The sequence below is a fragment of the Myxocyprinus asiaticus genome, chromosome 45 (assembly GCF_019703515.2).
Source record: "Myxocyprinus asiaticus isolate MX2 ecotype Aquarium Trade chromosome 45, UBuf_Myxa_2, whole genome shotgun sequence".
Taxonomy (NCBI): Eukaryota; Metazoa; Chordata; class Actinopteri; order Cypriniformes; family Catostomidae; genus Myxocyprinus; species Myxocyprinus asiaticus.
In genome coordinates, this window is record NC_059388.1 from 25413748 (window position 1) to 25427544 (window position 13797).

The 13797-nt window shown below is 39.0% G+C and overlaps 1 protein-coding gene across 1 annotated transcript in view; it reads right to left on the reverse strand.

The window, feature by feature from the left end:
* Nucleotides 1-13797, reverse strand: part of camk1da (calcium/calmodulin-dependent protein kinase 1Da) — a 70274-nt gene that overhangs the window by 21324 nt on the left and 35153 nt on the right. Inside the window, exon 3 of the mRNA XM_051688565.1 lies at nucleotides 5480-5554. Within this exon, the coding sequence (XP_051544525.1) occupies nucleotides 5480-5554 (75 nt within the window). The remainder of the gene's footprint in view (nucleotides 1-5479; nucleotides 5555-13797) is intronic.

Genomic DNA, 13797 nt, shown 5'->3' on the forward strand with positions numbered 1-13797 from the left:
GAGACTTGAGATGCATAAATGAAGCTTGGAGTAATGTGCATCCTAACACAGCTGCAGGACTGTAATTTATCCAAACTGCCCTGTAGGGGGTGCTGCATGTTGACTCTGATAAGGAAAATCAACTACAGTGCAGAACTGATCTTTAGAGGAAAAGGACTTTATCTCTTCAGTGAAAATGCAGAGACCAGGATGTCACACAAAAGAACCACAGCAAAGAACTTAATTACATTTGCCATCTAGATTTCACACGCCTGCGTTATCCTGTCATTTCTATGCAAATTCAAAATCTATTCTACACAATTAAGCAAATTTAACCTCAAAGACAAAACTGGAAAATGTAGCACTAGTGCTGTTCCAGATTCTACTGTTGCAGTGAGAGTAGCTTTTCATAAAACATTAACTGCAAAGCAAAGGTTGTTTTCAAGCTGCTGCTAAGATTATAGCGACCCCTTCTGGAATGACACATTAATTGTGCATATATTTCTTGTAACTATTTCTTTATCCCTTAAGGGCACTTATCAGGGGCTCAGGCTTTGGGTGGCTAGCTTCAGCTTACATGTTTATGCAGGCATAAAGCTTTCTCCATTCAAACGTAGCTGTGTATTACATTTTTTTTTTTTTTTTTTTTTGCAAGCAACATATATTTGATGTCAGAAGTTGATGTATACACTTAGGCTGAAGTCATTAAAAGTAATTTTTTAGTGCCGCTTTGCTTGACATTATGGGAAAATCAAAAGAAATCAGCCAAGACCTCAGAAAAAAATTGAGGACCTCCACAAGTCTGGTTCATCCTTGGGAGCAATTTCCAAATGACTGAAGGTACCACGTTCATCTGTACAAACAACAGTACGCAAATATAAACACCATGGGACCATGCAGCCATCATACCGCTCAGGACGGAGACGCATTCTGTCTCCTAGAGATGAACGTAGTTTGGTGCGAAAAGTGCAAATCAATCCCAGAACAACAGCAAAGGACCTTGTGAAGATGTTGGAGGAAACAGGTAGACAAGTATCTATATCCACAGTAAAACGAGTCCTATATCAAAATAACCTGAAAGGCTGCCCAGCAAAAAAGAAGCCACTGCTCCAAAACCGCCATAAAAAAGCCAGACTACAGTTTGCAAGTGTACATGGGGACAAAGATCTTACTTTTTGGAGAAATGTCCTCTGGTCTGATGAAACAAAAATCGAACTGTTTGGCCATAATGACCATCAATATGTTTGGAGGAGAAAGGGTGAGGCTTGCAAGCTGAAGAACACCATCCCAACCGTGAAGCGTGGGGATGGCAGCATCATGTTGTGGGGGTACTTTGCTGTAGGAGGGACTTGTGCAAAATCTCAAGACATCAGCCAGGAAGTTAAAGCTTGGTCGCAAATGGGTCTTCCAAATGGACAATGACCCCAAGCATACCTCCAAAGCTGTGGCAAAATGGCTTAAGGACAACAAAGTCAAGGTATTGGAGTGGCCATCACAAAGCACTGACCTCAATCCGAAAGGAAATTTGAGGGCAGAACTGAAAAAGTGTGTGCAAGTAAGGAGGCCTACAAACCTGACTCAGTTACACCAGTTCTGTCTGGAGGAATGGGCCAAAATTCCAGCAACTTATTGTGAGAAGCTTGTGGAAGGCTACCCAAAACGTTCAACCCAAGCTAAACAATTTAAAGGCAATGCTACCAAATACTAACAAAGTGTATGTAAACTTCTGACCCACTGGGAATGTGATGAAAGAAATAAAAGCTGAAATAAATAATTCTCTCTACTATTATTCTGACATTTCAAAAAAAAAAAATTTTCTCCCCTTTTCTCCCCAATTTGGAATACCCAATTCCCAATGTGCTCTAGGTCCTCGTGGTGGTGCAGTGACTCACCTAAATCCAGGTGGTGGAGGATGAATCTCAGTTGCCTCCGCGTCTGAGACCCTCAATCCGTGCATCTTATCACGTGGCTTGTTGAGCGCGTTACCGCGGAGACATAGCGTGTGTGGAGGCTTCATGCTATTCTCCGCAGCATCCACGCACAACTCGCCACGCACCCCACCGAGAGCGAGAACCACATTACAGCGACCATGAGGAGATTACCCCATGTGACTCTAAACTCCCTAGCAACCAGGCCAATTTGGTTGCTTAGGAGACCTGGCTGGAGTCACTCAGCACACCCTAGATTCGAACTAATGACTCCAGATATAGTAGTGACATTTCACATTCTTAAAATAAAGTAGTGATCCTAACTGACCTAAGACAGGGAATGATTTCTACTGTACAATTAAATGTCAGGAACTGTGAAAAACTGAGTTTAAATGTATTTGGCTAAGGTGTATGTAAACTTCTGACTTCAGCTGTATATAGTATGTGTTTAATAGATGTTTTAGCCAATGGCTGTTGTTGCTAATTTCTTCTATCCTCTACTTTTGACATCAAAATGTAAACAGTCATGTGCACAACAGTGGCCGACATTGTATAAACATAAAGTGGTAAGAACGGTGGTAAAGGTGTTTACATGCAACGCGAAATCGGGTAATGGGCAAAAATCATGCGTGCTGATCGAAACGCCATTACCGGCTATTGCAATGTGCGCATGTGTTGTGCGCATGCCTGTTTACGTTTTGACTTTAAAATCAGAGAATAACCCGATTTTTTTTTTAATCATGTTAATGCAGTTTGCATGCATTGTCAGATTTTTTAAATAAGATATTTTTTGCTAGTTAAAAGCGTATTGTGTGCATGTAAAGGCGCTAATATGAATGGGAATGTTAACGGATAGTTTTCTCTAGATATATTAGACCTCCTTGCTGCTTACACAGACTAGACATAGCTCAGAATGCATAAGATCCATTGAGGGTGTGGAAAGCACTAGGCTTGGAATAGAGCAACTTGGATTTTCCCAGCAAATTTTTTTGTCCCCTTTCCTGTTCTTTTCTCTTTCCCTCCATTTATCCTTCCTTTTTATTTATTTTTATTAGGTGTCTTATAAGGTGTGGTAGAGTCTATGGGGTGGGGTCCAACATCCATGAAAAAACTGAATCAATGAAAAATACACATGCATTTAGAGTGAGTTATTGAAAGGATTTCTAAACTGCATCCCTTAGATCATACAGAAAGCAGATTGGTACTTTTTAAATATCCATCTCAAAGCCATATGCCAAACTGTTCTTCATGTTTCTCTCTGTAACACACATGTACACACTCACTCACCCAGCACAACCCATTAACAGGGGAAAAGAGGGGCAGGCTCCCAGCCAACTATCAAATTAACATGCTGGAATTCAAATTCTAATGACGTTTCCAGGGGGCGAAATGAGGACAGCAAATAAATGTTTGTTTCCTATAACCCTTCTCTCCTATCCTCATCTCCCTTGCACATTTAAATAACATAGCTACTGTAGGAGTTCACTAAGAACAACATTTCACTGAAGTGTCAGTTTGGCGCTGGAGCTCTCTGATTCCATAGTACACACTCTTAAAGGGATAGTTACCCAAAAATGAGTGTCATCATTTGCCCCATATGACACTTAAATATGTGAATGAGATGTTAGAGCTATAGAAGAAGGGAAGATTTTCAGTGAATTACTACCTAAATTACGGCTGTTTGTCACATACACTGATCGTATGGCTTCAAAAGACTTAATATAAAGTCTACTTTTATAATAATCTTATAATGCTTTTTGTCTATTTTGGAGCAGCCTCTGGTGACTATATGAATTAATTTTATGAAAAAGATCAGTATGAACATGTTCCACAGAAGAATAGAAAGTAATACGGGTTTGTAACATCATGAGAGTGAGTAAATTATTTTGGGTGAATTAAACTCTGAACCCAGCAAACCATCTTTTAGGACACAAACTGAATGTTGAAAGGAGAGATCAGAGATCTCTTTAAATTGCACTGTAAAAAAAAAAAATTGTTGAGCAAACATTCAACACAACAACTGACTAACAGTGGTAAAACAAACAAAAAAACAGCATAAATAAAAAGTCAGAAAACAGCAAAAAAAATAAGCCTATAACACTAACCACATCATTTATTCATGTTGCAATGCATGCTGGGAACTTGCAAATCAGCAACATTGTTCAATATGAAATAGTTATTATAGAAAACTCTGTTAGACTAGTTGGGACAACATTTGGGGGGATATTATTGGTGTATTGTGTTTTTATTTACTGTAGATGCAAAATAATTCAAATTTTGAGTTTCTGTGACTCAAAAACCCTCATAAGCTTGATAAAATGCAATTCATTTTTTTACAGTGTGCAACAAAGACTTCACAGCATTAGATCCAGGAGCTGACACACTCTCTATACGTTAAGGTGTGTGATTGTAGTGTTTGAACGACAGGGGCATTCTGCAATCCATCAAGGTTACGTCAATCAGCCAACTGACCAGACTTCCACCCTCTCTCCTGCTTTCTCTGTTTCTCTGAAACTATTCTTTATCATTGTTGTCCAGGTCACAGCCCACAACATCACTATTCTTTCTCTTATGGTTTTACAAATAGATAATTTTTGTCCTTTCATGTAACAGAACATTAAACCTATAAAAACACAGAACTGTACTGAAGGAACATTCGCTCTTCACTTTAATACTTGAGCAAGAGGTCAAACTGTCAACTGTTATCTAATCAGTCTGAGAGTACAGAAAAAAATAAAGAGATTTTTGAAAACACTCTCTAGCACCACATACTTTGGAAAGCAATGATGCTAGGAAACAAAAAACTGGGTTTTCAACCAAAAACGTAATAATGTGGAAATGGAAACAGTAGTGTTTTTGTGTGTCTGTGAGTGTATGTTTTGAATCGTCATTCAGGGCAATAAAAACCTTGTCTATATACAGTATTGATTTGCTTTAAAGACCCCATTAATGTGGCTTGCAGTCCACATCTGTTCGCTCTGAGGTTGTCAATATTTAAGTGCAATCTTAAAAACTGACAAATAGATCTTTAAGCATTTATACACATTTAATTATTCTTTCTCTTCTGGGGAAATGGACTAAAAATATTGATGACACATCTTACACTCAAAGGTGTATCCAAATTATGTCCAATCAAATGCTCTCTAGATGTTCCTGTTTCAATAGGAAATACACAGTAGAGACAATTGTGAAATCTTTAAAAGCAAAAGATGCCATCAAGAAGCATTATTCAGGACACTTATCATTCCTAAAGAGAGAGAGTGAAAGACAGTGTTTATGTGTGTGGGTACATGACAAAATAAGATTGTGATTACTTTCATTCATAAACAATAGCTTGATATTATAACCTTCATGCTGTGAAAAGCACCTCTCAACACTGATGACTCTTATTTATTAATGAGACTTAATTTAACAGCTGCATGGGTGTGCGAGCTTTACCTGTTATCTTTGATCCAGTACACACACAAACAAACATGCAGTTTTAACCGGGTATTTTCCTGCTTATATGTGCGTCGATTGGACTAAAAGACAGATTTACATGAGGTACATTTGTATGAGTTGAACACACTTACAGTTGCATTATAAGGTAGAGGTGATTGGTGCTTTCATAGATGTCTTCCAAAGCCACAATGTTCTCATGCTTGATTCTGCAACAGAATGCAAAAAAAAAAAAACTAATTTAGATGTATTAATGGACAATATCAGGTATTTATTAAACTGGATATTGTTATGCAGTAACACACAGTATTCATATGTGACATATACATCTGAAAACATTTCACAGATAATTCTCAATATGTTTTATCTTGTGCCTCTCAATGAAAACATGACAATCATTCTATGTTTATTATATGTATTATATGCTTATGAAGGTAAACCAATACCTACAAGTATTGCTATTGCGACTACTGCATATTTTTCGTGTTTCACTGAGTAAAAGCTCATTGCTGAATTAAAAAAAAAAATTTACATTTGTGAACAGTGTGCTCGGTAGAAATATTGCATCTCTTTGTCATAAAAAACATCCTGAAGGCAGGCTCAGCTGCAGGAGAGACAAATTTGTATTAAATCATTCAAATCTTTTTTTTAAACGAAAACTATTTTGTGTGTGTGCTGCAGTCTGGCTCACTCTGCCTTAGGATTTATTTAGGAATGAATTTAAGCAAGTGGAACATTATGAATCTGCTCACAAACATATGAATACTTAAGCAGTGAACATTTCCATACGCCCATAAAATCTACAATAAACAATGCAATGTTATATGCCACAAAGTTGCATGCACTAGTACACATACTTCAGTCACTTAAAGGGATAGTTCACCCAAAAATGAAAAATCATTTACTACCCCTTATGTTGTTCCAAAGTAATTTGACTTCAACTCATTTTAGGTGAACAATCCCATTAGGGTATACTTACATTTACATTTATGCATTTGGCAGATGCTTTTATCCAAAGCAACTTACAGTGCCCTTATTACAGGGACAATCACCCTGGAGCAACCTGGAGTTAAGTGCCTTGCTCAAGGACACAGTGGTGGTGGTTGTGGGGATTGAATCAACAACCTTTTGCTTACCAGTTCAGTGCTTATATATCCTCGTGCGACCCCATGGCCTCATGCGAGGACTCGTTGTTTTGGATTCGCTATAGGCAACACATAATTTAAATGAACAAAAAACAACTGATTACTGTTCACAAGACTCTAGACTGTCATTTAAAGGGTTAACTTATGCCGCACCGAGTCACGTGACACAACAGCATGCGTGACATTTAGCTTCATTTTAATATACATTTTATGTTTAATTTCGTTATCAATGTACAATAAGGTGCTATTCATGAACATTAGTAAATGCATTCCTCTATATTTACAGTGCATTTTCAAATTGAGAATAACTGTTCATCCAAAAGTTGAAAAATGTTGCCTTCAGAGGCTATGTATGGAGTTAGGATGAAAATAAGGTGCATTTTAAACTGTTTTGAGACCAGTGAAGACAGACAGCACACTGGAGGTTAAGTCATTCACTAAATAGGGAGCAGGGGAGCATCCTATAGCTTTCTATGCAGCTAAGTGAATTCACTCCTAAAATCCAACTAAAAGTTCAGTTTCAGTCTGCAGATGATGTTTGGACCACTCAACATGATTGGCAGACATGGGACAATGGTAATCGGTACATAGATTCAGAATTTTATAATTTAAAACTTTATTTTAACATGGTTGGCAGTGATAGGATGATGCTTCTAATTGGAATTATTTATTCAGCTTTACAGAAAATCAGCTGAAATGTCTGTAAAGTCTCAAAAATATGAATAACCAACACTCCTGGACACACAATACAAATCGGACTTTCTATAGCTTGGTATTTCTTAAAATTTCACAACTTAGTCCCACTGTCCACACATGAGGACATCAATTTTTAGGAAAACTATTTGCTCTAGTAATTATTATTTTTTTGCTTGTTTATTAGGTGCTACTATTTACAAATCAAAAAATTAAATGGAAAGTGCACACAGAAGTCACGCTCGCGTCCACAGGAGGTAAATATTAGGGCTGTCAATCCATTAAAATTTGTAATCGAATTAATTACATGATATGCCGATTATATTATCTTAATCACAGCTAATTGTACAGTATATATCAATATTTGCCGACAAAGGCCCCCAAATAAAAATGATTATTATAAATATAAAATATATGATGAATAATTTAGATAATTGAAATACATTACATTATTGTGGCAGACGAGTAAAGCATTGATTACACAATAGAAAAAGTGGAGTATAAAATCTGTATACACTCCGATCGCTAACTTCACTCTGTCTCATGGACTCGGATGTCATTACTTATGTTGCACGAGTGCCTACTACTGTGGGAACACGTGCAATGGGTCTAAATGGAACGGTCTAAGCCCTTAATCACTTCACCAGCTAGAGCCCACCATCACTTGTGCAACAAGGCTGATGTCATTTTGTAGAATTATTTGGCGATTTTTGCACCAGAGAAGACATTATCTGAGATTGATGCAATCCAGAATCAGATTCAGATTCATTTATATAATTTATTGGACTAAATTAACATGATTGTTTAATCAACAGTCCTAATATATATAGGGCTAAACTCTAAATCTCTAATAACTATTTAGTCCAAAGTTTACGAAGCATTTAGACACAGCTACTGTGCTGTTAGCCTGCCTCTTTCAAAAAGGCTTATTTCATCTGTGCAGTATCAACTGCTAATATTTTTTGGTTTTGTTTTTCTTCTCCTCTCCTTCCCCTTTACATCCCTGCAGTTAACATCTCTCTCTCTCTCTCTCTCTCTCTCTCTCTCTCTCTCTCTCTCTCTCTCTCTCTCTCTCTCTCTCTCTCTCTCTCTCTCTCTCTCTCTCTCTCTCTCTCTCTCTCTCTCTCTCTGCTCGTCATGGTAACACCGTCATGGTGGCTGTGTGTGTACAAGTTAGTGTTGCATTTTAAGTGAATTCTGATCAGCCAGTCCAACTGGCACATGATAACAACCCAGGCAATGACGCAAATGAGTGGACAATAACAAGATGTCCAGAACAACACACGCACACACACATCGATAATGGACATCAGTAAGTACAAAAAGACAGATGATACATTTGTTTTGTTTTTTTCCTATAATTAACTCTTTGTTCATCCATATGTTCAGAAAAGGTCGATCCTCACAGGTAAGGAGCAATCAACTCACTAACTGCCCTTTCATTGGCGTTTAGAGTCCAGATAAAACAGAAATAGGTTTCAATTCAGGGAACAAAAGCCTCACTGACTGCAGTAAACTGCGACCGAGCAGTCACACTGCACTCAGAGATGGATTTAGAGTCATCTGTTTTTGTTAGAAATGCTCTTCATGTAGTAGTTTAGGAAATTTAACCCAAAAAAATAAATAAATTATGCCATCACTCCGTGACATTCTTTAAAGTTATTTGGCATGTTAATGTTAGAATGTTCACACTGCTCTTTTCCATTCAGTGTAAGTGGATGGTGACCAACCACTGTCGAGTTTCACACTTTCAAAAAAAGCACCATTAAAGTAGTTCATATGACTTATGTACTATATTCCATATCTTCTAAAGCCATATGATAGCTTTTTGTAAGTAACAGACTGATATTTGAGTTGTTATTGAAACTTGAGTGAATAAGATTTGAGAGCTATGCCAGAAGGGGAAGAATTTCATTGAATAACGACTTAAATTTCAGTCTGTTCCTCACACAAAGCTTTCGTATGGTTTCAAAAGACTTGAAATATAATCCTCTAGTCATATTGGTTACTTTTATGAAACTTTTAAGGTGCTTTTTGGAACTTTTATTTCTGTTTGTTTTCATTAAAGAGCAGCATGAACAGGGGGCCTGGGTAGCTCAGCAAGTAAAGATGCTGTCTACCACACCTGTCACAAGTTCGAATCCAGGGCATGCTGAGTGACTCAGGCTTCGAAAGCAACCAGTTGGCACGGTTGCTAGGGTGGGTAGAGTCACGTTGGGTTAACCTCTTCATGGTCACTATAATGTGGTTCTCGCTCTCGGTGGGGCACGTGGTGAGTTGTGCGTGGATGCCTCAGAGAATAGTGTGAGCCGGATTGAAGGGAGTCACTACGCCACCACGAGGACTTAGAGCGCATTTGGAATTGGGCATTCCAAACTGGGGAGAAAAGGGGAGAAAATCCAACAACAACAAAAAAAAGGGCAGCATGAACATTCTGCAAAACATTCTGGGTTTGGAACAACATGAGGGCGACTAAATGAAGACAGTATTTTTATTTTGGGGTGAACTGTTTCTTTAACATATAAAAACCTGGAGTCACGTGGCACCATGTGAGGGTCGGACGTGTGAACGGCGAGCTCTGCGCACTTTGCTAGTTTTTAATACTTTTTGTGTCAAAAGCCGGTGAGATTTGATACACTGTGTTCCATAACTGTTCTATGAAGACAATATGTCAAAGAATTCCAGCTCTGGAGACATTAAAAGACACTTACGTGCTCAAGCTGATACCCCTGACAGGGCCGTAGACCGGGGACTCAGTTTGGACGGTGCGGTGGGAGAGATTCAGTGTCAACTGTCGAGCATGTTGGCAATGCTGGCGAAGGTCGTTGCTGACTTGGAGGATCTTGCTGTAATACGTCGATCGATCACTGCCATGGAGACGAAGTTCTCTGAGTTCGTTACAAGAGTGGGGGACGTCGAGAAACAGATCGATTATCTGGAGTCTTCAGAGAGGGAATTAGCTGCTAACCCACTAGCGACCAAGATGGACTTGGAACGCATTTGGGAAAAGTTGGAAGACTTAGAGAATCGTAACCAGTGAAACAACGTCCAAATTGTTGGAATTCCTGAGAACGAAGAAGGCCGAGATATGGTGAAATTCCTAGACGAGCTCTTCCCAAGTCTGCTCGACATAACAGGCCATAAGCTGGAAATCAAGTGAGCTCACAGAGTTCCGGCTCGGAGATCTGCTGAAGGAGACAGGCCCCGATCAATTCTGGCCAAATTTCTGAGATCATCCAATAAAGATTGTGTGTGTTACGCGAGGCAAGGAGTAAAGGAAGGCTTTCTTGGAAGAACCACAGCATTTTCTTGTACCCAGACTACATGGACTGTTTGAGTTTAGAGGGATGGACGCCAGTTGGGGTTAATGCGCACATTTTTCTTTTTTCTGTTTTTTTGTTCTGGGGGAAGTTCGGGTTTTGTTTGTTGCTCTAATGTTGGAATGTGGTCTTTATAATTTTGTTTTTGACACAATTTTGAATCAATTTTTTCTAATATGTCAAAATGTCAAATGTTAATATGAGTGGATTGTCTCTCAGAGTCTGGGGGATGGAGCTTTAACTTCTATCAAGAGATTATGGGAGAAAGATTTCAACTTGGTATTGGAGGAGGGAGTGTGGGCTAGGTTTCTAAAAAATGTCAAGTCTGCATCTAGAGATGCAATTATGATTGCAAATCATAATTTTGATTATAATTATGGATGCAAAGATGCATTATGCAATTCAAGATTTTACATAGATTTTATTGGACCCCCTCTAGATTGTATAGGCTTGTTCTTAAAGACACACCCACCTGCTGGTGATGGCAATCGGAGGATGGAGACATGGCTTGGTTGGAAGGTTCAGAGTTTTGTGTGTGACGTGTTGGGCACTCAGGTTTCGTTTTGCCCTAGACTCTGTGTTTTGGGCGATGGGGCGGTCATCGATGTGGGGAATAGACACACAGAGAGTTGGGTTCCGACCAGTGTGATGATCGCCAGGCAGATTATTTTGAGGGGTTGGAGGTCAGCTGGAGCGCCCCCATTTCGGGAGTGGTGGCGGCCTTTGAGGAGGTGTCATTTGGAAGACGGGGTAACTTGGATTTTTTTGTTGGGAAATGGGGCAACTATTTGGAGTTTTTGGAGGGCTCTCGGGGTGGGGCTGTGGAGAGAGCAGTATAGTTTTAAATATGTATGATTATTATTATTATTATATATATATATATTTTATGTGTGTGTGTGTGTGTGTTTGTTTGCTTTTTTTTGTGTTTGTATATACTCGTGTGACCACAGGGATGTTTGTTGGGGGTCGGGGATTGGGAGGGGTGGTTGTGGGGTTTAAATGTTGATTCTATGTTTATTTGTTTTTTCTTTTCTTTAATTATTGTAAGAATCAATAAAAAATGTTAATTACAAACATATAAAAACCTACTGAGGTACAAATACTGTAAGCAGGTGATTGATTGAGAGGCTGGTTTCATATCAATTCACAATTCAGTGAACTAGGAATCACCTCCGATGCAGCATATACAAGTGTTGGCTCTGGAAACAAATGAATAAGCAGCGACATGCCCCATTTTTCATTTATAATGAAACCTGGAAGTCGATTCACCCTTTGCTATATTGATTTTTTTCAACTGAATATGGAACTTGTCTGCTGAAGGATTACAAAGCCATTCACTGCTTTTATATTACTCTTTCATTTGCTCGTTTATTACCTCTGTCTGTTTCTCTCTCTCTCCTCCCTTCTGCAGTGAGTGGGCAGGAGCTGTAGCACGACTCATTCGCTGCCTCTGAAACCATCTCTTTTGATTCAAGAGAAAAATCACTAAGGAATAGGGGTGAAAGCAGAACAAGGAACAAAATAACCCTCTCTATTCCATTATTTTACTGAAAAACACTACTGACTGCCAATAAAAAGAATTCATTCACTAGCTATTTTCCTCTGAAAGCTGAGGCTGTTTCTTTTTTGTTTCTGTTAAGACACAATGTAGATGAGAACGCCATTATTTTTCCTGAGCTGTATGAAAGAGCAACCCAGTCTGAGCAATGAGTTTGTCCCATGTAAGGTAATATTGAGTAGAGTCAAGTATCTAAACATAATATTAAACAGTCAGGCAATACCTCATGTTAGTGATTCTCTCTTGGTATTGTGACGATTAAACTACATCCTATGAGGGCATCTCATTATCTCATTTGTAGATGCAAAGGGAAGATCTTTTGCTCTCTGTACACTGTAAATCATTGTCATACATATGCTGGCAGCTGAACAGACAGCCTATGAATATGCTCAGCCTCGTTCACTCATGTGTTCGCTCACTCTATCTAATTGCAGACCTATGGCATCACCCGGGAGACGGCCGACAAGCTGTCAATCATCCGGTTGCTATGATTTGAGGGACACAGAGACTTGAAGGACAAAGCTGTGCATCCAATCTCTAAGGTATGATAGCGGTGAAAACAGAAGGTCATATTAGAATCAGAAGCGGTTTTTTCAGAGTCTTGGGGGAGAACATCCGTTACACACACCATATGTATGCCAGCCACACAGAACACGCCTGCTCTCATTTGCACCGGTGGAGGGAAAACACCTGAGAAACATGTTGAGCTTGCTGCTTTTATTTGAAAGGGTGTTCTGATGTATTTTCTTTAAGACTGGCATTATTAAAAAAAAAGCACCATGGTACTCCCCTGGTTTTTTGTTTATGGTAATACCATGATTTTAGGACAAACACCACCTGATAGTAATACCATGGTTTTCTTTGAAGTACTTTGGAGAACCACTTAAATACCATGGTACATGAGTATGGTAACCTTACAGTAACCTAACCGGAGTCTGGAGAGGATCCCAACATTTAAGACCACTTAAAAGAATATTCTGGGTTCAATACAAGTTAAGCTCAATCGGCAGCATTTGTGGCATAAAGTTGTGCATGGATGCCGCGGAGAATAGCGTGAGCCTCCACACGCGCTAGGTCTCCGCGGTAAAGTGCTCAACAAGCCACGTGATAAGATGCGTGGATTGACTGTCTCAGACGCGGTGGCAACTGAGATTCATCCTCTGCAACCCGGATTGAGGCAAGTCACTATGCCACCATGAGGATTTAGAGCTTAGAGCATTCAGTTTTGATGAGCAAAATTAACATGTCAACAAGGTCCAGTGAAAGATGGGTCCTGACTCACCTGAGGCGATTATCATACACTTGAAAAAGCCCGTTCAGTGGGAAAATAACTTGCAAGCACGCACAGATTCAAAAGAAGACTTAATTGTGAAAACATCAATAGCGACTTGCAAGCCAACGTTTCGGAAATCCGCTTCCTGCACCAGCACCATGACCGAAGTGATTTCCATAGATTCTTTAATCATCTTCCAAGACAAATTTTTTCTGTGCATGCCACGATTGAGAGAGGGAAGAAGCACAGGCAGCCTGAGGTGAAATGAAACTTTGTATACATCTGCTCCAGATATCCTCTTTTTTAAATAATTGTAATATTAATTATATTTCAAATGTAACATTAAAATGATAGTAATTTAAGCAAAGCCTTTGTAAAAATATAAAGCCAAACATAACAAAGCATCTGAACTGTTTAGTCGACTAGTCTCGCACATCCCTGATTGTATGTATTTTCATGTTAG